The sequence below is a fragment of the Lepisosteus platostomus genome, chromosome 27 (assembly GCF_059453375.1).
Source record: "Lepisosteus platostomus isolate fLepPlt1 chromosome 27, fLepPlt1.hap1, whole genome shotgun sequence".
Lineage (NCBI taxonomy): Eukaryota > Metazoa > Chordata > Actinopteri > Semionotiformes > Lepisosteidae > Lepisosteus > Lepisosteus platostomus.
Genome location: NC_142637.1, coordinates 7421386 through 7448821, shown reverse-complemented (window position 1 = coordinate 7448821; position 27436 = coordinate 7421386). Strand labels below are relative to the sequence as shown.

At 47.4% G+C, this 27436-nt stretch overlaps 2 protein-coding genes across 6 annotated transcripts in view; one reads left to right on the top strand and one right to left on the bottom strand.

The window, feature by feature from the left end:
- Positions 1 to 27436, top strand: part of LOC148639209 (Rieske domain-containing protein) — a 55931-nt gene that overhangs the window by 5700 nt on the left and 22795 nt on the right. Inside the window, exons 4-5 of one of the 4 annotated variants that reach the window (XM_088622519.1) lie at positions 16456 to 19819; positions 20418 to 26632. The exons of the other annotated variants lie outside the window; for them this stretch is intronic. The gene's annotated coding sequence lies outside the window, so the exon portion shown is untranslated. The remainder of the gene's footprint in view (positions 1 to 16455; positions 19820 to 20417; positions 26633 to 27436) is intronic. 4 annotated transcript variants of the gene reach the window in all.
- cilp2 (cartilage intermediate layer protein 2) lies at positions 1504 to 26049 on the bottom strand. 2 transcript variants are annotated; one of them, XM_088622499.1, is made up of 10 exons: positions 25909 to 26049; positions 17793 to 17876; positions 16000 to 16269; positions 14387 to 14569; positions 12699 to 12857; positions 11706 to 12020; positions 10637 to 10745; positions 9989 to 10146; positions 6181 to 8615; positions 1504 to 5838 (listed from the first exon to the last, which is right to left on the bottom strand). In XM_088622499.1, exons 1-9 carry the CDS (start codon positions 25970 to 25972, stop codon positions 6187 to 6189), a joined length of 3771 nt encoding a protein of 1256 aa, XP_088478625.1. In that variant the 5' UTR covers positions 25973 to 26049; the 3' UTR covers positions 1504 to 5838; positions 6181 to 6186. The 2 variants fall into 2 exon arrangements, with proteins under 2 accessions (XP_088478625.1, XP_088478626.1); XM_088622500.1 differs by lacking the exons at positions 17793 to 17876; positions 25909 to 26049 and having other exon boundaries at positions 14387 to 14726; positions 16000 to 16089.

The following is a 27436-nucleotide window of genomic DNA, read 5'->3' as shown; positions in this document are numbered from 1 at the left end:
CAAAGTTTCCCCCGCTACCTAAGAATAATCATAAGGATTTCTGGTAAAACCTATGTATATTTGTTTTTTTGCTGCAGAATCTGTAGCTGCAAGTCCAGAACTCTGCGTACTTGTAAAGTAGCTCTGCTCTACTGCCATGGGCAGTAAGGTTACCTTGGTTCTTGATGAGGTGCAGTGCGGAAATCGGCTTGTGATGTCTAGTTCTTGACCCGGACACTTCCAGGTCTGGCAGAGGGGGTTTGGGGGAGGGGTACCCCTTCATTATGTCTTTTCCCACTTTGATTTCTTAAGCTGCCAGATAGAAGCTGGTAATCAGCCTGGCTGCTCATACTTCCTCTCCTCCAGTCGCTGACCCTGTTGAGTGTGTTTATTATAATGGCGTTCCCCCTGCACTGACCTGTGCAGAGCCTTGTTTTAGCACAGGTCTCATGAGTCACTAAATGGCGAGTCATTTTTAGATCCCTTTGAGGAGCGCAGTCACTGTGCGCCGGAATCGTTTTTTCAAATGTGATTTGCTGGCTGGGTAGGTTGAAACGAGCGTGATTTGTTTTTTAGCGCCTGGAGCCTGTTCTAGAATGTAGATTATTGATGGGATAGTGTTGCTCGAGTCCGGCTGTTGAGCTGCAGGAGGACGGGAATTTTCAGCAGCGCCTGACCTCGTGTTTAACCTGCCCACAAGACAAGCACTGCAAAGCTTGTGCTGCTGTTTGAATTTCAAAATGGCCAGTTCGCACACGAGAATGATATTGGTGTTTGTATGGATTTCTGAGATGTGGGCTTTCTGTGACGTTATCGTCACTGATGTTCGTCTTGGGCATGCTGCACAGCCCAGATCTTTCTTTTACATGTCGATTATATAGTTAGACATTGCTGTCTTGATAGAATAATTTCATCTTTTTAGTTTTACAACGGTGCAATGAAATACCTCCCATTTGTGGTGTAGACTGTTGATTCTCTAATAAAGACATTTTTTAAAGACTTCAGTTCCCTTTTCTGTTGCTTTACTGAAGGTTTTCAGCAGCTAAATCAAAAGGTGGCACCAGTTTCTGGGGAAGGTCAAGTCAGGTCAGGTCATTCGCCAGTTATTGTCTGTCTGTATGCCAGTCTCGTTTGAAATGTTTGTCAGCTTGAGTGATGACTCTGCACTTTCCTCTGGAAGGTGTGCTGCTGAGGCTCATAGCCCTTTGTCACTCTACGAATCCCACAGTGCCTGCAGAACAATTTTGCATCAACTGGAGGGTCGGTGATGCAACAGCCCGACAGGTGACTAGTAACCCATGACAGCCCAGCCCCCTAGAGAGCTCGGCCGATTGTGTCAGAACACTTGTAAAGTTGGGGCCTTGCTAATTACAGATGACAAACAGGGCTCAGCCTGTGGTCCAGAAAAAACGAGCCTGCATTCACTGAGCTCATCGGTAGCACCTACGCCCTCCTCTGTGTTCTGTTCACTGTTTCTGTTATGGTTCCTGGATGCATCTCAAAACAAGCTTTGGAATGGAGGCATTCTTCAAAAGTATACAACATGGCTTTATTTACAAGATCATCCATGATAACATAATGCACACTTAAAATGCCAGAAACATCATAATGAGAAGGCATTGTTTTTTTTTAAAAAAAGTCATGCACTACACATTGCAAAATGTTTTTTACAGAACCTCGAAGTGTTTAGGATTTTCATGGTTATTCCCAATATTTCCAAAATGCAGAGGCACTCATAGAAGGTGATCTTCGTGACTGTGACAGCTGCGTCAGACCTCAGACAGGCGGCATGTTCACAATCGGTATGTTCTGCCATGCAGCAGCAGAGAAGACAAATGTCAAAACGAAATGAAAAAAAGCAAAAACTTCCCCCTGCCTTCACAATCATCTCAGCATCAAAGAATGTGTTCAATAGAAATATTTTTCATTCCCTGTAAAGGAATTCTGAAACTTCCAGTATTATCTCTAATTGATTAAACTGATGTTCTACAGGGCACCAGAAAGTGCACTAGTTTTTTTTTCCAACAAAGGAACAACATTACAAAACCAGAGGAAAAGTATTTGGATGTCTCTTAATGCTATCAACTCTGAATGCTTTCTCACGCCATGTGTTCTGTAATGTTGGCAGTCGTTTTTCTCTCTTTAAAGCTCTGCAGACTGCCCTGAACACTGCACGTCTACTTTTCAGCACCACTTCCTATAAAAAGTACATACTGTATGTTCCCTAAGGTTAAACCCTTCCAAGATGTAACTAGAATATTGCATATTAAAGCAAAGATGAATTAGATGCAACAGTAAAATGTTTGGTTTTCATAAAGTCAAAATCATTTTCAACCCCCTTACCTACATGATGAATACTATATCTCCTTGGATGTGCCTGTCTTTTTTTTTTTTGTGCTCTTTTCGAAAAATCTTCCAAGATTTTGGTGTTTGTCATTTCACACCTCAAGGCCAGAGTGGACTTTAACCGGAATCAAAATCCGTCCATGTGGTAGCTATTACGCACATGCAGTTTCCCACACTGCAGAAGCTGTGCTCCCCAATTATGGTTATTACTCGGCATGCAGCTCAATCATACTTACGAAGATTAAACAAAGGAGCAGCATGATAGTCATCTGGTTGAGCTTAATGACTAGGCGAACTCGAGTGTTGTTTCAAACAGTGTCGCCCAGCCTGAGGCTGCTCCTGGGATCACTGAAGCTGCAGATTAAAACCAATCAGATAAAAGACAAACGACAGGCTCTCTTTAAACTCTTTCCCTGCATCGGGATGGGTAGGTGTGTGCGTGAAATTCCTCTTTTCTCCAGTAACTTATTTCTTATTTTTCCTTCTCAGAAATGCTGTCCTTATTTTATGTTAAACAAAGTGGATGATTGGATGAAATCGCTATATGACAAAGAGGATATAGGTTTATTCTGTGCTGGAAAGAGAAGAAAAGTTGCAAGGTTTTGGCCATGAAGCCTTCTTCGGGTGTCTCCACGGCCGAAATGTTGTGTTTTCTTTATTCTCTTTAAGTATATTGTTATATATTGTGTACATATATCAGTACACATCCACAGGGCTTTTGGGCAACTTCTCTATGTCTCCCTAATCTAATTTAATATCCAGCTGCAGAACAAAGTGGAGAATATGATTCTATATGTATAATTTTGTAGCAAAGTAGGCCCTGTGCCCCACCAGTCCTCACAATCTAATTTAGAGCCCACCCAAGCTCGTCCCTAGAGAGCACAGCGGTAATTATCTGGGAGGTCTCCTCATTCCTGCTCTGTGTTGTGGTCGGCTGGGTTTTGACTCCTCTGCCGTCTTGAGTTCTTCAGTGCCTTAATAGTCACGGGCTTCAAAAGGCAGTCGCAGCACAACAATACAAAGATGTTGGAGCTTACGTCTGTCATGGCATAGTGGAAGTCCTGGTGCTTAGCTTGAAATAATTAAGCCGATTAATTTTGCCTGTATCTAAAAGGTTATTATACTCCATTTTAGAATTAGATTTGAGACTTGGGGCCCATTAGGATGAAGTTCTTAAAAGGTAGTGGAAACTGAATTAGTTCCGAGAACCCTTGTCTTCTGTTAATCATTATTCTGTGTATATTAAGGCCGTTGACGTGGGCTTCTGGTAATAATTGCGAGTCTGTTCATGCAAGGATACTAGAGCAGATTTCTCATCAGAAGTGATGTGGCTGGCGGTCTGGGGACTCAGAGCTCAGATCAGTTTGGCACAGCATGCTGATTGCACTTCCGAAACAATTTCTGCTAAACTTGGGTCAAAAGGCACCAGCAGCAAGTTAAAAAATAACGAGAGTCATTTTGTATGAAGTGTATCACTAATGCAACTTTGAGAGGGAAGACCAGTACTTTGTACATGCTTCATCGGCATTCGTACTTTTCCCTTTCTGTTGTGGCATTTCATATAGCGCCTTTCATGGTTCATCGTCTCAAGGTGCAGACGGGACAACTGTCACGTGCTTTGAGTTTGGAAGCTTAGTGTTCTTTTTCTTATCCTTTAGCAGGAACGCTGCAAGAGCCTTCAGGTAAACTTCTGAGCGTTATGATTGCACTTTCAGATACAGAAGTGCCACACTCAGCGCCAAGCAAAATGAAACCCAGTCAGTGGGGCGTTACTGTGGTCTGGCTGAATCACTTTAACGTACATTTGTACGAATTACAACCAGCAGCCATATCACTCTGCAACTTACAACTGGCAGCCCCACTGGAGCCCAGCAGTGTGAGCCTGGCCAGTACCTAGATGGGAGACTCCTGGGAAAAACTAAGGTTGCTGCTGGAAGAGGTGTTAGTGGGGCCAGTAAGGGTTGCTCACCCTGCATTAGGGGCATTAGGTCCATGTGTGTCCTAATGCCCCAGTATAGTGACGGGGACACTGTACTGTAAAAGGCGCCGTCCTTTCGGATGAGACGTAAAACCGAGGTCCTGACTCTCTGTGGTCATTAAAAATCCCAGGGCATTTCTCGAAAAGAGTAGGGGTGTAACCCCAGTGTCCTGGCCAAATTTCCCCCTGGCCTTTACCAATCATGGCCTCCTAATAATCCCCATCTCTGCACTGGCTTGATCACTCTGTTCTCCTCCCCATGGAGAGCTGGTGGGTGGGGAGTGACTGGTGCATCATCCAGGTGGGGCTGCACACTGGTGGTGGTGGAGGGGATCCCCACTACCTGTAAAGCCTCTGAGTGGAGGGTCCAGAAAAGTGCTATATAAGTGTAAGCAATTATTATTACATTTACTTGCGCCGAGAATCCACTGTCAGTGAATAAAACAGGGCAGGAGAGCATTGACATCGTGGCGATGCAGGGTAAAGAATCAGGAGCTGGGGGTTGTGGAAGACCTGGGCTCTCCGCTCAACTTCAGCTCCCAGATCTTTTTCAAACAGCGACTGTTTAGTCTGCAGCTGGTGAGATCCGTTTTGTTAAGGGATGCTTGTCTTGGCTGGACCCCTCGGTCCGCATTGCAGTCAGGTTACAGCGCAGGCTGGCCAGGTCTATAGTTGGCCAGCTATTCAAAAGAAAAGAGAAAATGTTGGTGTCTCTCTGGCCTAGTTGCATGGATGCCGACAGTTCCTTGCGCCATACTGTGTCCTGTTTAATTTGTCATTCTCCGAGCCGGTGCAGAATCGGGACTGCTGCTAGCACATCAGGAGGCATACCACCAGCGGCTTGTGTTCCTAGCCTTTAGTGCCAAGGTCATTATGGATCTCCAAAGGCAGGGTGATGTTTTTTTGGCAAATTAAAACTCTTTTTCTCCCTTTTGGGATTTCAGTGGAACATTTCTTTCCTAGCCTCCTGAAATAGCTCGCTAGTAGTAAGAACAGAGCTCATCTAGTTTTGTATTATCTACAATGACTTAAGAAACAATTCAAGAGCTTACATGGAGTTTCTATCTGGCTTTGTCAGCCTCCATATTTCATGTTGGAAATGGATTTTTTTCCCATTAAGATACAGAAATGCTCATATGTTTCTGAGTCCTTGCAAAGGGGAAAATATGTACATTATATATGTAATTTCAATTTAATTTGGCCAAGCTGGAGGAAACGGTTGCGTATGAACTGACCTGTACAATTTATGTGAGTCATTATGAGCCCCTGAAGGTTCCCCCCCAACAGTCTTGTGCAAATAATTCAAGATTTGGCAAAGTGTGTCATTAAAGGGGTTGCATTTAAAAAAAAAAAAATTCTGGGAGATGCACACGTGGTAGAAGCCAGGAAAGAGGAGTTATGTTCCAACTGAGAGACAGCCCTATGGTTTTGTTTCCCCACTGGCTACATATTCTCTCATTGCCAACTTTACTCAGCCCTAAAGTCTTCACTTCTGCTTGTGTGCTGCAATGACGTCAACGGAGGGACCCCTAGACCTGCACCGAGAGAGGAAGGACAGTGTAAGGAAGGAGCATCAGCATGAACATTGAAACAGATCGTTTCACCGTGGCTTTTAGTACAACACAGGACATTGCTTCGTTCTTGAGATCATTTCACTTCTTTTTACCCCTTGTCCAGTTCTCCATAAACACTATGGGTACCTGCCCTGCAAAGATGAGTTTTAATTACCACGGCTGGTAAGGATCTAAACATAGCCAGTTTTGATTAAATAAGGACCCTGTAAATCCTGTCCAAAAGCCAATCTTCCGACATGAACTTGCCATCTAACGGGATCTTGACACACAGATCTGATGCCGATATTTAAAGGTTGAACCGACCTTTTCCTACTTCCTGGGATTCGCTCGAGTTGGGGTCCTTCTTGGGCCTGCCACCCTCACAGACGTGCGACTCTGGCTGCCCGTGTCTCCCCTCCTCTGGGCCGAGGGGTACGCCACCACCTGGGGGGAGTCCTGGCCGGCCTGCTGTCTTCTCGATTCCCTCATGTCTTGGGCCATCTGGGCTAGAGTTTGGGCCGGATTGGTCTGAAGCCTCTGGAAAAGGCTCTCCCGGCTAACGGGTCTCTCCGGGCAACTGAACGTCAGGGCCACCCCGGAGTTCGACTTCATTTCCCTGGAGAATCCGTCCGAGGTGCCGTCGAAACAGCGGCCGATGGCGATTTCCTTGGCCACTCGGGGGTTCTGGTCCGTGACCGTGTAGATGCCGTAGTTGTGCCCTAGGGGGTCGACGGGCGCCAGCATGTTGAAAATGTGGGACTCGTTGTTCTGTGGTAGGGGCGGGTGCTTGACGAGGTACTCCTGCAGGAGGCTGTTGATGCCCGTGCGCCTGCAGTTGCCCTGGGGGATGACCGCGATGAGGGAGCGGTCTACCCTGTCTTGGTCGAAGAGCATGCCGCTGCACTTGAACTCCAGGCAGGCAGCGGAGCTGTTGGCCACGCGCATGTCCCGCGCGCTGCGGATGTCCCTGATGCCGTAGAGCTTCCCCTTCGTCCGGGGGTGAGTCCCCCCCAGGTTCCTTGACCTCACCATGACCTCGACGGGCCCGTTGATCTTGACCTTGATGTAACAGGCTCGGAACTCCTGCGGGTTGGGCCACCAGGAGAGGTAGTCGCCAGTCCAGGACGTCAGGTCACCCTCCTGGAAAGGGATGACGTCGTACTCGTACATGTCCTTTTCCACGCGGAAGAAGCGGAAATGATTGGCGTCAAAGGGGGCGTTTTCGCAGTCTATGCGGCCCTGGTAGGGATATATGGGCCCATTGGTCTCCTCTAGGTTATTGGGATTGGGCTTGGCCAGGTTGATTTTGAAAGCCGTTTTCTTCAGTGCATGGTCCTCGTGATCGGTTCTGCGATAGCCCAGTTTGTCCAGGTAGGGCTGAGACACTCCGATAATATTTGGGTTCATTTTGGGACTGGAGGCAGCTGCTTCCAGCTCTTCCCCGCCCATAGTGGCGGTGACGTAAGCTGTGTAAGCATCTGGCCTCAGGGCATCGCAGAAGGCTGGCAAACAGGCGCCATTGGAGCCAGTTATCACGCTGTCAAAGCGGCCCCACGCTCGAGGGTTGGAGGAGTACCCTGGCCGAGGCTCCAGATTGATCAGACTGATGACCACTCCTTCCAGCTGCTCATTGTGCAGGAACTTGTCACTCATGTAGGCCCGCACCTTGACGTAGCAACGCCGGCTCTCTGGCACATCCAAGTTGAAAAGCCGACGCTCCCGGATCTCCATATTTCCGATCAGGAACGTGCGTTCCTCCCGCTTGGTCCGGCCGTTGCCCTGGCTGGCAGCCCGGGACACGTGGAAGTCGCTCTCTTCCTCCCAGATTCCGGTGTCGGGGTTGAGGGACCACAGCTTCATCTTGGGGATGTGCTCCGGCATTTTCACGTGCTCCGTGTCCAGGTACACCTGCACTTTCCCGGCCCCGAGGGCCTCCTGGTTGGTTTGGTCTCGGAAATCCACCGAAAACATCCCGTAGGTCCTCAGAGGGAACAAGTCTCCTTCCTCGTTGACAAAGTTGAGGTCCCCTGGTGCCGCAGAAGCTGTGGTGATGTTCCTGGGATCAAGGAAGGTCACAGACGCCTTGACAGTCCCTTCGTAGAGCTCCCCGTTGCTTTTGTGGAAGGAGTTTGGTGGTATCACGATCTGCCCAATGGGGTCCTCCCCTTCCATCTCCCCAAGATAAATGGTGTTGGTTTCTGCCGAGCTGATGTCTATCGGTTTCTGCTTCCGCATCACTTTCACATCGTGGTAGACCGCCCCTCCCTTCTTGTCAAAGACTAACACCTTGACGGTGTCTACGAACCTCTGCAGCCTGTCCACAAAGCTCACCACCAACCTCTCCGTGTCTGGCGGGACTTGAATGGTGAAGCTGCCCTGGTACCCCGTGACGCCCACTTTGTCCTTCCCGATGTAGATGTGCCCGAACCGGAGGGGCTCCCCGGTGTCGGCCGCCACTACGCGGCCGCGGATCAGCACCCTGGGCTTGACGCACTTCCGGCAGCCGCACTCGACCACGGCCCGGATGGGGAGGGTGTATCCCCCGCAGTCGATCTCCCGCGTCTCCATGCGCTTCACCCCGCAGCAGTAGTCCGAGGCGTCTGTGCAGCGGAGGTCGAAGTCGAGGGAGCCCGCGCACTTGCTGTGGGGGCAGCGCCCGGCGTTGTAGAACTGCGAGTCGGCGCCCGCTTGCACGCAGTCCACTGGCAGCTTGATCAGGTGGTGCTCGGGTTTGGACACACAGGAGGGCTTTCCTTTTCCTGCAGGAAAAACACGGAAAACAATAGCATCGGCCTCGGAAAGACTTGTTCAGCACATTTCATTTCCTTGGGGAGTGATTGCATTCAGCGTAAAATGCATCCTTCCACCCTTCTGTCAATGGTTTTCATAGTCTGTCGTATGTATTTGCATTTTTCTGATAACGATATCCACACTTATCCACACCAGCCAGCATTAGTTTATATTCACTAAGAAGCACACGATCGCACTGCTGACTAGAATGTCTTTCCTGCTGAGTTCTGAGATCTGATTGCTAAACATACACAGCTGGAGATCAGAAAGAGAGGCTTATTGTTCTGTTGAAATGTAATTGATTGAGGGCAAAGTGCCTCATACGTCCACCCTGTTTCAAATGCCTCCATCCACTTGGGTTCAATTTACGTCCCAATAATCTCTTTTAAGTCCCTTATGTTCCAAAATAAATGGATTATAGCTGACTGAAGATGTGGGCAACCTGGCCCTGAGAGATATTCGGCGCAATTTACAGCCATTGAGAAAATGACTCCTTTTTTAAAGAAAACTTTGGTCGTTCATGTACTGTATATTGTGTACTGCCGTAACTCTTCTGCTAGTGTGTAAGGACCAGTCAGAATGTGTGGTGTTCACCAGTGTAAATGCAAACCAAAGTTGGGATATAAATAGATGGGATATAATATATTACAGGATAATAAGCCTGAAATCTAATAATGTTTGCTTTAGCACAGCTATACGGCAGAACCCTGAAGTCACTCTGTATCTTGGTTAACAAGCATCAGGGGAATTTGCAGAACGGGTATCTATCTCCTCACAGACGTAGGAATGCATAGCTGTCTGACTTGACCTAAAAAAGTCAGAATTTATTGGCAAATGTGGATGTTGATTCAACAAACATGGTCACAGCAGAAGAGGTGTTTGGGGTTTCAGGGCAATGCGATAGTTTTTAAACTGCTGGGGGAAATCATACTCTTGCTTCTGGATCTCGAGTGCGTTTCAATCAACCCAATCACGTCAGGATGATTCTCTTAGATCTACAGAAGAAGGGACAATTTGGGGCTTGAATCAAATATCAGGGAAATAAAAACATTCTGCTTTCAGGAGTGGCCACAGATCAGAATAATCCAGTGTGCCAAGGCTTTGAGGGGTAATTTATTTCTGCCTTTCAATCACCGATTTATTATTGTAAGCAAATGTACAGTATATGGACATTGAAAGGAAAATGGCTTAAAATACACTTCTGTTTTACAAAAGGAGTGAATGGATCGTTTACAATTGCTTTTCTGCAAAGATCCAAAAGTTCTGCTTCGATTTATTCATTTATTGAGTCTTACCCATTCCTGTAAAGCCTGCTAGCTCTTCCGTGTGCAAGACTGCTTACCCAGGACGGTGAGGTGGGCTGGGGAGGACTTAATTGCACCCATCTGATTGCTGGCTTTGCACTGATATCGTCCTGCCTGCCAGGGTTTCAGGTCCCTGAGGATCAGATCTTCTTCATACTTGTACACCCGGCGGTCCAGGAGGGTCCCATTGTGGTACCTGGAGAGGAAACGTGCAGCGGTTTCGACCAGCGTAAATTCCCATGAGTCCTGCGTTTAATCCAGTAGAAATACCGCTTTCGATTTTGAGATGGTTTGGCTGTGATTGTACATCACAGTACATCCCTCATTACGGGGACTAGTGAGCGGGAAGGGCAGTCTCATGTCACAGTTTGTGGGGAACTCGCGCTCTTGGCCGGTGGTGAGACCAGCAGCATGGTCAGCATGGCGACAGCATGGTGCCTCGCAGTACCTTAACAACGTTCAAGATTTCATGCCATCTGTAATCAATTTGATTAATTGATTAATTAAATCATTAATTTGCCATCTGTAATTTTTTTTTCTAGAACGTCAATCAGTTTATTTTGCTACCCCCATGTCACAAGCGGTCTGAGAAATGGGGGCCGCACCTCCCCTTTAAAACCTCGGCATGCTGGTGCCCTAGTGCAGAGAAGAAGTGAACGTTGGGTGGCGGAGTGGTGCAGCCTCACCAGTGGTATTTTTCCGGCGTGGGTGTGCCCGCGGCTTTGCAGCAGAAGGTCACTCGCTGCCCCTCGTATCGCACCTTGTCCTCTGGGTGCTTGACAACGTACGGCTTCTCTGCGCAGGACGGGCGTGGTGGGGGGGGAAAGAAAAGACAGAAAACGGCACCAGCCATTCATCATGTTCACTATTTCCCACACTCCATCATCAGATCTGGCAGGAACCGGGCGCCTCTTGAGGAGGAAGGCAGCGTGGGTCACTGGCTGGTTTTATTGTTATTGGACTGCGGCTTATAAACTGGGCCAGCTGAAGTGTAGCGGGAAGTTTTCTCTCTTTTTCTCCCCCCCCCTCCCAAGCCTTTCGCAGGCAGAGTGAAAAACACAGGGCTCAGTTTTCCAGCCCCCGGATCCCATTTCCACTTCCTGCGCGCGTTACGTCTTCCAGCGCTGTGTTTTCAGCTGCGATCCCCTCGTCCCGCAGCGGTGAGGGAGGGAGTGGCTGCAAAGTTGTGCCCGTGAGGTCGGGCGCTATTGCGTTTTTTGGCGCACAAAATGGTGCCCGTGAGGTGGTACACGCTATGACCCTACCTGGGCCCGTAAAGTGTGAGTGAGAGGAGTCAGTCCATCTGGGCCAGCTCATTGCACACTACCACGGTAGTTTATCCAAGAATTCCATCCAGCAGTGGTTCCCAAACCCGGTCCTGGTGCCCCACACACCTGCTGGGTTCTGTTCCAGCCGAGCCCTCGCTTCCACAATCGACCCCCTCATTGACTTGAGAAGAAAAAGATCTGAGCTGTTTGGTCCCGGCTCTTCGTCACGTTGGAGCTGTTACCGGTGTATTTTGGGAGAGGAAAATCCAGAACTTGTGACTCGAAGCAAAACGCAAACATTCCATCGGAGCCGCTCCTGAGATCCAGCGAGGCTTCGGTTATCTGATGGAGGAGGGCTGGAATGCAAACCAGCAGGCGTGTGGGTCACCAGGTTCCCTGTCTTAAGGGCTGCCTAGGAATCGGCTGCAATGCCCTCCCGCCGCCCAGTGCTAGTTCCGTCCAGGAGCGTTTTTTCTGCAAGACTCACCAGCCATCTGCAGGACGGCGTCCACCCAGGACGCTCCGGTGCCGTTGCTGAGTGCCGGGAGGGTCACAGGGGCAAACCCCTCCCTCCTGATGGTGACGGTGGTCTGGGCGGTGGAGCAGACCCCCGAGATCTTGAAGGCCCCCCTGGCGTCCGTTCTGGCCCTGACCGCTCTGGTCCGGTTGGCCAGGAAGACCCGCGCCCCCGCGACCGGGACCCCCGTGAGCGTGTGCACCCGCCCCCGCAGCAGGTGGTCCTCGCAGGCGCAGCGGGCGCAGTCCTCGCTGGGACCCCCCTCGGGGCATGAGCGCTGGCACGCTGGAACACAAGGAGACGGTCTCTGCGCTGTTTCACATTCTCCCCCACCCCTACCCACGGTAGCACCTCTTCTTTGGTTATTGATCCATTAATCAATCATTAATAACTCTTTACAGTTATATACCCTCCAAGCTTGGGGTTAGAGCACAGGGTCAGCCATTTATACTGGAGCAGCTGGGGTTAAGGGCCTTTCTCAGGGGCCCAACGGAGTAGGATTCCTCTGCCAGCCATAGGATTCGAACCGGCAACCTTCCAGCCACAGGCGCAGATCCTGAGCCACAGCCTGAGCCTTATTAGGAGGCCATGATTGGTAAAGGCCAGGGGGAAACTTGGCCAGGACACTGGGGTAACACCCCTACCCTTTTTGAGAAATGCCCTGAGATTTTTAATGAACACAGAGAGTCAGGACCTCGGTTTTATATCTCATCCGAGACCACTATACAGTTGACAGTATGGTGTCCCCATTACTATACTGGGGCAAAGGGACCCACACAGACTGCAGGGTGAGCGCCCCCTCCTTGTCCCACTAACACCTCTTCCAGCAGCAGCCTTAGGTTTCCCAAGGAGTCTCCCATCCAGGTACTGACCACCTGCTGAGCCTCAGTAGGTCGTCACTTGCGAGTTGCAGGGTGATATGGTTGTTGGCAATTCTCACAGTGCAAACAAAAAGTTCGATACCTGGACAGGGCCCTTTGCCACATTTCTGGTTTTCAACGGGACGTCCCACACACTGCTGCCTGTCGGTGGGATTCAAGCAGGTCCTCCTCCTGACCCTCTGACCCCGGCCACAGGTTACTGTACAGGCAGCCCAGGGCCCCCAGAGGCTCCACCTGACTTCTAGATAAAAAGAAAGAGCCAGCTAGCATCATCCACAGCAGCGACAAGTACAGCGCTTCTCTTAATTAAAGCTGTCACTGCTAAGCAGCTAACGTGATTAGATCTCTCATTTTCTTCCAATCTGCCACCCAATTAACGCCACATAAAGGATGCAGCTCATTCAGAACAAAAAGCTGCTGGAGGAAATGAGGGTCTTTGTATGGTGTCTCCATGCACTGATGAAGCCTTGATTAATGAGTGCTGATGAGGCTTTTAAGCAGCATGACTGGGCTGCTGACGAGCGCCTGGGTAAAGGAGTCTGCTGACTCCTCCTCGTGTCCCGGGTGAACGGGAGGGAGGGGGTAACGACAGCTCCTGATCAGAGCCCTCGTTAGTGAGAGAGACGTGAAAGACGCGTTTGATATCGCAACTAATGGAACCTGGGCCACATATCACGATGAAGAGTCAATGGCCCAGCTGGTCCTGTGCTTAAAGCAAACTGTCAGTCTGACAGGCTTTCACATGTCTGTTGTTTGCCGGTGCACATGAGTGGCTGCTCTTTCCCTCTCGGTGCAGTTTTTTGCCCTTGGTATATTTTTGCAAAATTGATTTTTTTTTCTTTAAAGGAGTGTTATCTCTTAGGATGTACCCTTAAAGGAGGACTTCCTTTTAAAACTGCCTTGTTCCATATCACGGTCTCTGCCTCTAAATAGTTAAGCAACACTTTGCACCACATTTTGGATTTGATTCGTTTGGCGCTGGTGTTGTGGACGGTCCTGCTGTAGAGTTTATGGTGAGAGGTCTCACTGTATGGCCAGTCATGTAAAAGCGCTGGAGGTCTGTCGTGTTGGGGCTTTCCTTTTCTTGCTTACCCTGAAGTCCCCTTATGATCAGGTCTCATTGTCAAGGCAATCCAGCACAGGAAGTAATGCAAAGATTTGTCTCACTAAGTCCTGGCTCACAATTAAGAATAACATGGCTGAAACTTTCATTCCCAGTAGAGTCCTTTTTCACCCATGTATATACCTGGGTGTTTTACTGGAGCAGTCCAAATGAAGCACCTGGCTCACCCAGAATTTGGACCTGCAATCTTCCAGTTACAAGTCCTGTATCCTATCCACTATTCAAGGATAATGACCCGTTGGCCCTCCAGTGGAAAACAATTCCAGACCAATAGGAAATGATGTAATAATGGAGGTGTAAAGGAAAACCAGGAAGCGCACATTCCGAACCAGTAGGAAATGATGTAAGAATGGAGGTGTAAAGGAAAACCAGGAAGTGCACATTCCGAACCAGTAGGAAATGATGTCATAATGGAGGTGTAAAGGAAAACCAGGAAGTGCACATTCCGAACCAGTAGGAAATGATGTCATAATGGAGGTGTAAAGGAAAACCAGGAAGTGCACATTCCGAACCAGTAGGAAATGATGTAATAATGGAGGTGTAAAAGAAACCAGGAAGGGCACATTGGGAACCAGTAGGAAATGATGTAACAGTGGGGGTATAAACCTGAAGACCCGGCCGGCCCAATCCCGCGTGCTGTCAGTCACCTGGGCAGGGGGGCGTGGCGCACTCCTTCCTCTCGGTGGCCTTGCCCTGGCAGACGGGCACCTGCAGCGGGGGCAGCGGCTGGGCGCTCTGGCAGCTCCGCCGGCGCACCTGGATCCCCACGTCGTCGCAGGCCTGGGCCGAGCAGGAGCCCCACGCCGACCACTCCGCCCAGTAGGTCTGCCCTGCGGGGGACAGGCACGGCCGCTCGTTTAGGGGGCTGTTAGTCACCTGCGCTCTTGGGAAATTCAGGGACTCAAAGCATTTTGTGGGCAGCATGGTGGCGCAGTGGGGAGCACCAGCCCCGGGTTCGATTCCAGACCTGGGGTGCTATGTGGCTGTCTGGATTGGAAGAAGAGGTTAGAAAACGGATGGATCATTCCCATCTGTACATTCTGTATAGTCTTGATGTTCCTGTACAAGGAAGTGGTGTCATCTGCTCAGGTTTGTGACACTGGTCGCCATTGTTAGATCATGTCTGCAGCGGTCTGCACCGTGCTGTTGACAGTATAACACTTCCTGAGAGGTTGCGTTAGGCCAGGGCAGCTCAATAGAGCAGTTGTTAGCTTTGCTGCCTCGCAGCCCTGGCGCCACGGGTTCAAGTCCAGAACTGGGGTGCTGTCTGCGTGGAGTTTGCATGTTCTCCCCACGTTCATGTGGGTTTCCTCTGGGGTGCTCCGGTTTCCTCCCACAGTCCAAAGACATGCTTTTAGGTAAAATGACTTCTGGGAAAACCGGCCCTGCTGTGAGTATGTGTGTTTTAGTGCTGTGGGTGAACTGCAGTGGACGGGTGTGCTGTCCGGGGCACAGCGGAGAGAGGCAGAGAGGGACTGAAACATGACCCTGAATTAGAAAGAGCAGTTCAAAAATGGATGGATGCATTCTGTTTTTTTAATCTAGATAGGCTGAGAAGAGGGAGGTAGCAGGTATGAGCATTAGACAGTGATATACAACACATAATCATAATTAATAATTCCTTACACTTATATAGCGTTTTTCTGGACACTCAAAGCGCTGTATAGGTAATGGGGATCCCCTCCACACCCACCAGTCTGCAGCCCCACCTGGATGATGCACCAGTCCGCTCCCCACACACCAGCTCTCAGTGGGGAGGAGAGCAGAGTGATGAAGCCAGTTCAGAGATGGGGATTATTAGGAGGCCATGATGGGTAAAGGCCAGGGGGAAAGTTGGGCAGGACGCCAGGGTAACACCCCTACTCTTTTTTGAAAAACACCCTGGGATTTTTAATGGGCACAGAGTGTCAGGATATCTTTTTACACCTCATTCGAAGGCCGGAGACATTTTTACACTGTACTGTCCCTAACACTATACAGGGGCAATAGGACCCACACAGACTGCAGGGTGAGCTCCCCCTACTGGCCCCACTAACACCTCTTCCAGCAGCAGCCTTAGCTTTCCCAGGGGTCTCCCCTCCAGGTACTGGCCAGGCTCACACCTGCTGGGCTCCAGTGGGGCTGCCAGCTGGGAGATGCAGGGCGATACGGCCACTGTCAAAATGCCAAAGGTACCTGCTTGAGGAATTAGCCTGGCCATACGATCAGCTGACCTGACGTTCTCGTACCGGCACCAGGCGCACGGTGGTGAAACAGCTACCTTGAGGGCACTGGAAGCGCACGTGGTAGTTGGAGCAGACCCTGCCGAGCCGCTGCTCTTTGTTGACACACCAGAACCCCTTCTCCAGACTGGAATGTACCACTTCACCGGTGTCCCCCGCTGGCACCCAGTCGGTGGTACGCGCCTCCAGGGCCACGGGCCGGGCGCACATTCGCTCGCGGTAGTAGAAGCGGATGGCCTCCAGGCGCTCGTAGTCCCCGGTGCCCCCTGGGTGGTCGATGTTGAACCAGGACGTCCATTCGGTCACTCCTGCAGAGGGTTGGAGGTTAGGGAAACCGGCCGGCTTGACTTGCTTAGATTGATCGTCGAGGGCGGAAATCTCGCAGGAGTCGCCGCCGAAAGAAAAAGAAAAGTGCTGGAAACGTAACAGTAATCAAATGGGCAGCTCTGGGCTGCCTCTACGCTGTCTATTTCCCCCCTCTCTTTTCTCATCAGGTGCCAAACAACGAACAAGCAGGCACCCATTGAGACATGACATCACAGGCCATGCAAGAGTGACATCACTGGCCATGCAAGAGTGACATCACTGGCCATGCAAGAGTGACATCACAGGCCATGCAGGTTTAGAAACCGCTGCACAGGACTCATGTGCTGCTCCAGAAACATCTGACAACACATGTGACATCTGTCCCTCATCCCTCGTGCTCTCTCTCTCTCTCCCCCCTCACCCTTCAACATGCACCATTTGTTTTGCTGACAAATACTACTTACTTGTCAACACTGCATGCAGATCAAGTTGGGACATTTCTGCAGTGAAGTGTCTGCTGCACAACCTGTACTTATTCACTGGTACATCGCATTGCATCAGTCATTACAGTGACTAGTGAGCAGGAAGGGACAGTTTAAGTCACAATTCTCGCACTCTCGCCCTGGGCGAGACCAGTGATTGGTGACAACATGGCGACCATACAGCACTTTCACAACGTTCACGATTTTGTGAGCGATTTTTACTCTACCGTCAACTATTATAATTTTGTAACCGAGACTTAATAACCAGTCAGAGAAAATGGGGACTGCAGTTCCCCTCTAACAAATGCAAATAATCTGTTAATACAAATTGACACCCTGTATAGTGCCCTCCAATAGTATTAGGACAGCAAAGTCAAAAAAATATATTTCCTTTTACAGTCTAGCAATTTCTATTTGTGATCACGAGTTTGACATGAATGCACATTATAATACGCTTTATTTTTGATAATAAAACCTTTTTTTCACCCCATAAGACCAGAAGTTACGAGGTACATTCACTCAAGTGTAAAAGCCAGTATTTGGCTGCATATCCCCTTAGAGGCAATAACGGCATGAAAGCTGTGACTCACTGAGCTGAATTTCTTTGTGGGATCGGTTGAGATGCTTTGCCAAGCCTTTGAGGCAGCCACTGTGAGCTCTTGCCTATTCTCGGGATGTTCTGCCTTCAGATTTTGCGTCCAGCCTGTAAAACGCTCAATTGAATTTAAATTAAAAAATGGATTTGGCCGCTCTACGATTTTCCATGTTTTTCCTCTGATTATTCTTCCTTGGTTGTACTGATTGAATGTTGTGTGTTATTGTCATGCTGCACGGTGAAGCCATCTGTATTTATCTGTAAGAAGCGATAAATCCCGTGTTGCATTTATATTCTACAGATTGCATTTGTCCATATTAATCTCATGATCGCAAATCGAAATCGCTTGACTGTTAAATTCTGCCTTTGCGTTCCAGTGCGGTTCTGAGGGACACTGTATTGGTATAAGAAAAGCTGATGTCTGCTGGATTGTTTAAGAGGGGGAGACCTGTGGTCTGTGGTTCCGGGAGAGAATTGTGCCGAACTTTCCTGCCTCCCGGCTTCTGGGCCCGTAAGCCATTCCGAACAGGGTCTGTGGGAGAAGAGAGAGAGACGTAAAAATTAAATGCTGTCATTTACAGCATCGGAATAGTCAGAATTCGTGCCTGTGCGATTTGTTCCTCCACTGGCAAACTAAATTATTTTACTGTTTTAATGTCTTAGAATACATCGTTACCAGGCCAGCACACATACAGCTAACGCAACATTTTTTTTAAATGTTCTGTCTGAACATTTAGGTAGCTGAGAATCAGTTTTTGATTAAAAAAAAAAAGCTTGGCGTTGCAAGTGTGTTGACGAGCAGTTGCCTGTTTCTTATTTTGACTGTTCTCTTGGATGGGAAACGCGAATTTACCGTGAAACGCTGTGATTTTCAGCTGCCAACCTAAGCACCCTGGTGGAGCTGTACTGCGGCAGAAAAAAAAAATACTGCGTTACTTCTCGATGGTCTGTGAAAGGGAAGAGGGAGCAGCAGTCTGGAATTTCTCCTTCTGCTGTCTGTGTTTTCGACAACGTCTGCGTTTGAACATTCAAAGTTTTTTTTTTTCTCGGCGTGTCATCTGAACGTAAGAGCAGTTGCTTCCCTAGGCTGGCCGGCCGGTGTTCACCCAATGTGTTGGACCACCTGTCCGCCGCAAACTCCCCCCTTTCCACTGCTAAAGACCCGATCAGCGACTCGTCCCGTTCAGCAGAAAGACGCACGCAGAAAAAAAAAAGCACAACCGTCGCCGGGGTCAGAAATTTGTGTTTTCTTTGCAAAGGAACAAGTACAAATTTAATCTATGCTGAAAAGAGGTGGAAAAAAGAAACAACGTTTCGGCTCTGAAGCCTTCTTCTGGTGTGCATTTTGTTTGTTCGATTCGCTGTGTTTCGAAAGAATGAGGAGCCACAAGCGTGTGATGAACACGCCGTAAAGGGTGATAAAGAGAACTAGGATCACAACGCCTAAAATTGCAATGAGTGCTTAGAAAGGGTACAGCTTTTCTTCTGCTGCGCGTCGCATTATCGCGATATGATCCCATTACTCCTATCCTGAAGTCCCTGCACTGGCTTCCTGTCAGGTTCCGAGTCGACTTCAAAATTTGCATGCTCACCTATAAGGCTCTACAGGCTGGGCGCCTCAGAGCCTGTCTGAACTGCTATCGCCCTACTCCCCACCTCGCAACCTTCGCTCTTCCAATTCTGCTCTCCTGTCTGTCCCCCAAGCCCGTCTACACTCTAGGGGTGACAGGGCCTTCTCCTGCTGCTCCCCCAAGCTCGGGAACTCTCTCCCCAAGGATATCAGAGAGTCACCTTCTCTAAACTCCTTCAAATCCAGACTCAAACCCTTCCTCTTTAGAAGAGCCTTTACTCAACTGGTTCTGTTCTTCACCCCTCTGCTCCTGCTGTATCCAGTCCCCGCATCTACTGTCTCCTCTCATTGTGCATATCTTGTTAATTTTTTATTATTGTTTTGTTATTCTGTAAAGCGCTTTGAGAAGCCATCTTTAAAGGCTTATTATTATTATAATATGCCTTTTTAAACGTCACTGATGACATTTAAGGTGACCATCACGAAAACAGCCACGCCTACTGCATGTGTCTATTCTCACTTCCTAAAGTGATTGACTGTGGTTGACAACGATGTAATAGTGCTCACAAGCAAGGGCAGTGACGAGACGTGTATTTAATCAGAATTTGCTGTCTGCCCGGCTGAATTCCGATGTCTTCACCTGATCCGGCGATGAAACGATGAGAAAACGTCACATCGCTCGCTGGGAGTCTTGATTTATTAAGGCTAATGTTTGGCCCAGCTTCCTCTCCTTCGGCTGCTTGAATAAAAGACAAAATGCACTTGACTCGACATTCGAGAGGAGAAAAAAAAAGAATTCAGCAAAAGCGAGTCGTCTGTCGAAACACTTAGAGCTTCTGGCCAGACTGCTGGGTCTGTTGGCGGAACAGACGAGCCGCACAGTCTGTGCAGATGCGCTTTGCCGAGTGAGTGCGTCTTTCTGTATTTTTCACATTGAGCAGTGCGTCAGCGTGTTTTGAAAATGACCGGAATTTGTGGAGCAGCACCAAGTACAGCATATCAACGTGTGTTGTTTAGTCCCGCGTCTCGCTATCAACCCATTTACAACAGTTTCAAACGGGCTCGGCGGGTACCCTTCCACTTTCGGAGGTGACAGTTTGAAAAAAGACTGGGTTCTGTCCTTTCTCCAATTAGCTGGTAACTGAGTGCTTCCTAATTGCGTAATAGCTCGAGAGGACCTAAGAACTCTCTCTTAAGCGCTCCCTGTCTTTGGTTGTGCGTATGCAGTAGTGTATTTTAGGGTGGAGGACCAGTAGGTGGCGCTCTGACCAGAGTTTCCAAACCAATGCTCCAGTAGGATGACCAGGGACAGTGTGCTTTAAGAAGTGTTGTCCTTCAGTCACAGTGTTAGATTGAGGCCCTTATAGATCGCAGGGCACCGTCTGCAAGAGTAGGGTTCCCCCTACTAACACCAGTGGCCTGTCTTAATTCCTCTTGCACAGGCTGGCCTACCTAAACTTCCCCGCTGTTCGTTAAACTGATCCAGTTTCTCTCTATTCCCAGTGAGTGTGCATTGGGGCTGCAGGTCCAGAATGTCTGCTGTCTCCCAGGTGAGGCTGCACTTCAGAAGAAGATAGTGTGGATGAAGAATCCTTTCATTACAAAAGATTTCCTTTTCTGGGGGTCCCATGGAATGAAAAGCACTGAAGAAATTAAAATCAGTTGTCACGACTGGTGCCAAGGCACTTTAGTACTGTGTGTGCCATCAGCAGCCACTTATCAGTTCAGTATGTGCTGCTGACACAGTAGCTGAAGAGAACCTTCTTCATGTTAATGGGAGCAATTCATCAAACTGGTACAGAGCCCTGAACTATAGGGGGTGACTTTGGGAGGTTTGACAAATATGCCAGAACAAGATTATTTTTATATTGTATTAAATGTGTGACTTGGAATGAATTGTTAAATGAATTATTGAAAGTTCCTCTTAAATAATCTGGACTTGAATAGCCTTAACAATTAAAGATGGAAGTTGAAATTCTATGGCTGTCTGAAATGAAATACACAGTTGGTTGCTACGTCAATCAGAACTCATGTTTCTGGGCGTGTGGTTCCATTCATTCTTGTTCATTTCGGCTGTAAATAAGCCTCATTTGGGCTCGTCGTGCTTAATCCTCTCGCTGTGGGCTTCTGCCAGATTTAAAATCCCGCTGAATCCTGGCCTATCGAAATACATAGGGATTGAGAATGCTGGAGAGCAGAAAATAGCTGTTGTGTGAAAGCAATATACTGTATTACCACTCTATACACGAGCACCCAAAGAATAAGGCTACATGGATGGACCGTTTAGAAATAGACCTAAATGCTGGACATTATTTGTCATAGGAACAGAAGGGAGTTTAAAATAGGATTTAACTGTGGTCAGCAATAAATCATTAATACTATCTCAGCCTTCTGACACGTCTGCAATTTTTGTCATGCCAGGAAACTGTCTGATTGCATTGTGATGGACACATTTATTTAGGGAGCAAGTTGAGAGAGTCCTGTCTAATACAATGAAGCACTTTTGGCACCACAGAGCACAGGGAAAACAATCTTGCAATATCCAATCTCTTAAAAGCTTTTTTTCTGGTGTTGGGTAATTTTAGTGAAAAATAAAAAAAGGTCAGTAGCATTTACACCAAAATAATATCTGTGGCAGACTGTGACTGGCAGTAATAAGGGATTTTTCAGAAGAACTGGCAAGTCGATCTGAAGGTCATCCAAAATGTTTCAAGATCTTACAAGAAATAACCAAAAAAAAACAAGTATTTGGGATCAACACTGGTTTCTCTGAATTGTATTGCTGGATTGGTGAAAGGTGTCGGGTGTCACTGTGAATCATAAATAAAATTAGAGACGTGCAATGAGTTAATATACAGTTTGGTGGTAAAACCGAATGATGTTAGTGCAGATCAATTTTCACGGGCAGGATTTAAAATGCAGATGAACAATTAGAACTGAGGAATATTTTGTTGGGCAGCACAGTGGGTTCTGGGCAAATTGTCTCAGGTGTGAGACATGTGTCTGTGTCTGTGACAACACAGGCTCTGGCACCCCTGCAACACTGCATAGACAAGGTGGTCAGGAAATGAATGGATGGAACATTTAGTTTATAAATGTGTATTGATTTGTAAAGAGCTCTGGTGTGATTCTATTCTTCAGTGCCGCGGCTCCTTAATTCTGTTCCACTGACTTGTAATCAGAGTATAATAATAATAATAATAATAATAATAATAATAATAATAGCTTACACTTATACAGCACTTCTCTGGACACTCCACTCAAAGTGGTGTACAGGTCATGGGGATCCCCTCCACCACCACCAGTGTGTACCCCCACCTGGATGATGCACCAGTCTGCTCCCCACACACCAGCTCTCAGTGGGGAGGAGAGCAGAGTGATGAAGCCAGTTCAGAGATGGGGATTATTAGGAGGCCATGATGGGTAAAGGCCAGGGGGAAATATGGCCAGGACACTGGGGTAACACCCCTACTCTTTTCGAGAAACACCCTGGGAGAAATACATTTTTTTTTATTTAACGCAATTTCGATTTAGTTGCAGGGTTTTTCTCTTTCTGGATTATCCACATTGCTTTGAAACCAAATAAACGGTATGACTTTCCCCGAAAGTGGGAGTGGCACAGCTTTCAAGCTCTCCGTCCTGTTTTTATTTTTTTCAAAGTGATGGCTATTATGGATTGCTTTTTCTTATGGTCAAGGAGGTGAGCTTGTGTCAAAGTGTCCTCTTGTGCAATTTCCCAAACTGCTGTAAGGTGTCTTGTAAAAACACGCTTATTGCAAGTCTGCTGGATAAGGTTTAAGGTTTTTTTTTTTAAGTGTAAGGTTGATGAGTGTTATGTTTGGTGCCCATCAAAGAGACACATTTCTAACTCCTTGCAGAGTTTTTGACTTCTTGCTCTGGGTAGGTCAGAAATGATGTAAAATGACCCAAATTACACTATTTGGTATAAAGGGTGATGTGGTGACTCTGTCCTATAACCAGATCCATAAATCTTGTGCCGTTCAGCTGAAGACTGTTGGCTGGGGCTGTTTTTTTTTAAAACGGTGAAGAGTTAAGGCCATAATATTTGCAAGAGCTGTAATAGCTTTGCTCCGTTGAGGGCAGAGTGGCTGGGCAGCACATCTGTATAAAACCCTGGTCTGACACACTGCCCTGGCTGCAGGAAGCACAGTTCCTGATGGCGCCATCGCCTGAATACCAGGCAAGGGGGACTGTCTGCAGCCTGAGAAGCTAGTCATGGGCAGAGGGGGGAGAAGCAGAGGTTAATTCCAAGCTGCACAGTAAAAAGAAACAGAAGGAGCTGCTTGGTTCATAATTCACATGCGTGTGAGAAGGAATGGGGGAGAGAGCAGGGATACCGTATGAGTTAGTGTTTGACAAGGGAATGAACTTCTTTCAGAGCGGTGGTAACAAACGGGCAAAGATCTGTGGGTTTTTTTATGTCTTTTTTGTGCTTCCTTATGCATCATTATAATCGCTAATACTTCCAGCCATAGTGGCTTAATGAGTTACTTCAGTCTAGCATCAGTCCCACCAGTCGTGTTTAACGAAGTGCCGACGGATTTATTTCCAGACTGGCAGGAGGAAGAAAGGAACCTGCAGCTCTTCACAGCCTGTTTGAGCTGCTCATTTGGGGTCAGTACTGAGCCTCACTCACTAGCTCATGTGTAAGGAAAAGCTGCATTATAGTCATCTGAGAGTTAAGAGAAATGATCTGATTTCTCTCTCTGTGAAAGAGAATGGTGACTGAGAGCACCCATATAAATAGTGCTGTTTTATCTCAACAAAAGCAGATTCATCCCCTGGGGGAAACAAAACCATCTGAAAGGAAACTATACAGCTCCATGCTATAGGTTGCATCATGACTGTTGGGCCATGTCCAAGAGGTCATGTGACCTCTACTACACCACTTTCTAGAGATCATGTGACCTACACTGCTTATCAGAGGTCCTGTTCCTTCTACCACACTGCTTACAGAAGGTCATCTGACCTCTACTGCACTGCCTTTTAGAGGTCATGTGACCTTCATAGTGCCGCCTACTAGAGGTCATGTGACCTCCACAACCCCGCCCACTAGAGGACATGCGACCCCCACAACCCCGCCTACTAGAGGTGGTCCTCTGCAGCATTTCTGGTATTTATAAAACCACAGAAAATGTGTTTCTGAAGCTTATGGTCTTCATTTTCTTATTCTGACCAGTTGTGTACAAACTCTCCAAATTTTGTGGGACCTCATAAGAATTTTATGCCATTTATTTCTTTCCACTGAAGCATGACTATTGCATAAAACCAGTTTGGCATGATCAACGATGAGTCTCCATAGTATTTTCACATATATGTGAACACACACACAGGGAAGCAAATCATTTGAGCTGGAGCTTTTTCGGTAGAAAACCTGAAATAAGGAGTGACTCAACAGTGGAATCCAGAGTGTTGAAATTAGCTCAGGTCACTTCGAGGAAGGCAGAAATCGCTCCAGATAATAAAAGAAATGGTAGCGGGCATTCCGCATGTAAGAGAGGCTGATTTCTCTCACTATGAAAGAGAAGGAAGACAAAGAGCACCTAACCATAGCATCTAGTTAGATGAGTAAAAGGAAAAGTCTCAGGTGAGCTAGAATAACATATTTCTTGGTCGATCTAGTCCACGTTATGCTGAACAGGATATTCAAATATGCCGACAGCTGCTGGGTCCGGGTGGTCAAAAGACTCCTGCTTTAGTCTGGATCCCAGACCAAACAGGATCTGCCGGAGATCTAAACCTTATCCCATAGCAGCTGAGATCTTCTCTTGACCCCAGGAAGACCGTTAAACAGTTTAGAGGAAGAATCAACCCTAGGTTACTTCAACCTTAACTTAGAAATTCATTACGCCACAATTAGAGAAATTACTGTAAATGTCCGTAGATCCTCTAACATTACACCAGCTGAAGGGAGGAACCGCCATAAAGCAGAAGAGGTCAAATAAAAATATTTATCTAGATCATTTTTTCCTAGCTCCAGGATTGGATCAACTAATGGTCTGAAATGTCAGATCCATCCTGCACCTAGACTGCTTTATTTTTAAAACTCTTACTGTATTGCTTTAAAACACACCCACGTTATGGAACCTTCACTGGTTTTGTTTTGGAATCGTTCAGTGTGCCACTTAAATCTAAAAATTACTCTCAAACCCTTAGTGACTCTCGCAGGAACCCTGTCTCTTGAGTGTATCGTCCAAATACAATTTCTTTCCATAAACACCTGGACACAACTCTACATGTGGAATCGTGTTGACAGCTGTAACAGCAGAAACTGCAAAACCAGTAATCCTCATAAATAAAAAGGGATCCCAAACAACATTACTGCAATGGCAATTGTTTTCAAGTCATTAGTGTAATTTATGGAATTGATTAAATAATTTCTGGACTTCTGTAGATTATAGATTTTCATCTTTTATCGGACATCTCCAAATCGCCAAACAGTTCGTAATGCATTTCAATGTTCTGCTGAAGCAGAGGGCTCCTAATTTCACAGCGCATTCAGTTCACAGAGAAAGGTTTTGACAAATCTAGGATGTGTTTAAAGAAATCACATCGACAATTTAACATGTACAATTATTATATAGTTTCCCAGCCTGTATTTCAGCACATTAGTCGAATCTTCTAATAGGATAGGGTCAGTCTTCTAGTGTGGTTCAGCTGTGTTGGAGATGTAGGGTGAAATGTGATGCATTTAGTTTGCAGGCTTAGCTTTACTTATATTTCATTGCTGATGGTTCCATCACAGACTTGCTAACAGTTGTACTCATTTTAACAGCTGGAAATTACATTGGAGCAAGTATCCCACCCAGCTGTACCACACCTGGAAATTGAGCCCACCACTTTCTCATTAGTGGCTGAAACCCCCGAAAATTCTGTCCCACATTTTATACGAACTGAGCAAACAGCTCGTTCTGCAGCAGCCAAATTGAAAATGAGTGCCACTTTTATAGTCAGTATCTGAGAAAGAACCTACCTTGGGCCGTGACCAGAGTTATCATGACAAGCAGAAGGAGGGTCATCTTCTCGAAGTCCCACATGGCGCTTCTGTCTCAGGGTTTACACTCTGCTCTCTTCCTTGGTAACTGGAGTTTGCGAGTCCAAAAACAGAAAAAAAAAACAAACTTCCAAGAAATCTGTGCTTCTGTGCCCTCTGTCTACTGCTAGCGTAGCTTTGTCCTGTCTTCGCACAGTGACAAGTGAAGATTGGGAGCCGCACTGAGCACAGGGGTTTAAAAAGGGGGCTTTTGGGGAGGGAGGGGGGGCCCAGCCCCTTTCCGCCTGTCATTGGTCAGTGTGCTTTGTCTAACGTCTGTGTCGGACAAATCTCTCCCAAAAAAGAGAGGATTAAAAAGAGTTGTGTGTTTTGGGGTGGAAACTTGTTTTTTTTTTCCTTGTTTGATCAGCGCCTGACTACTTGGTGATTGGGCTCAGAGAGGCGGCACAGGGACACCTGGCTAATGTTCGGACTGACTCCTGTCAGTTCCCAGCCTCCGGCAGACCAGCGCCACTGGGCGTCCAGTCGGCTGAATCACTGGCGCAACAGGTGTTTGAATGCCAGCTGGAGCCACTGGCAGCGACACCTGAAGCAGGGGGCAGAAATAAAAGGCAGACCTATCGAATTCCACACCGCTTACAAGCAACAAAACTGGAGCGAGGCACATGGAAACTGTTAAGAGTGCAGAACCTGCTTGCAGAAGGTGAGGAGTGACTATAGTGGCTCTTAACATCTCTATCCAATAATCATCACAGCCTCTGCCTTTGCTCCCTGCCCAAGAGTGTTTAAAAGCAGGACGGCGAGTCTGAGCGAGAGGCTGAGTGTGAGGCAGACGTGTGTGTTTGTGTGTGTGTGTTCAGAGTTGGGAAACTGGTGGATGTCGAAGGCTGTGGAGACCCCCTGCGATCGGCAGTGCAGGAAGAGTTTTCTGCTGCGCCACTATCCAGGTTCACATCTGCCAACAGAGGGATGTGACAGAAATGACATTTTCAAGGAGCCTAGTTTTTTTTTTTTTTGATGAGGAGAAAACGGAATAAAAAAAACAGTTTCCCCAAACAGATCTCTGTGCCGGTTTCCCCCACCATGATTATACACCATGCTCCCTAATGTTTTATTGGAGTCACCTACTGTGACTGAAACTTCAGCACGGCTTTTTTAAGTCAGGATGACCTTCTGAAGTATGCCCAGGCGTATTTTTAGAGAGAGAAGGACACTACACCTTTGCAGGAGGTATTTCCCAGTGTGTTACCAAGCTGTGAAGGACTTAAGTTACTGGAACGAGAATAGAACTTTTCTGAGAATATCCCAAAGAAATATAGACAGATTCATTGGCTTGTTCAAAGTTACATGTGTTCAGAAAGGCACACAACAGACGATCAAAATATTGCCTGGTATTCGTTGTGTATAGCAGAATAATGGCCATCGTTTTGAAAAAAAATCATTAAAAGGCAGATTATGCTGGCATGTCTACACAGAAATATCGGCGTTTGTTTCAGAAGAATCGATT

Excerpts from the sequence above, each read along its gene's own strand:
- cilp2 (XM_088622499.1), bottom strand. The coding sequence starts at position 25,972 with ATGTGGGACTTCGAGAAGATGACCCTCCTTCTGCTTGTCATGATAACT. Across the intron at positions 12,858-14,386 it reads CGCCACGCCCCCCTGCCCAG|AAGTCAGGTGGAGCCTCTGG; the intron begins GTGACTGACAGC and ends CTTTTTATCTAG. Across the intron at positions 10,147-10,636 it reads ACGCCGGAAAAATACCACTG|GTACCACAATGGGACCCTCC; the intron begins GTGAGGCTGCAC and ends TTTCCTCTCCAG.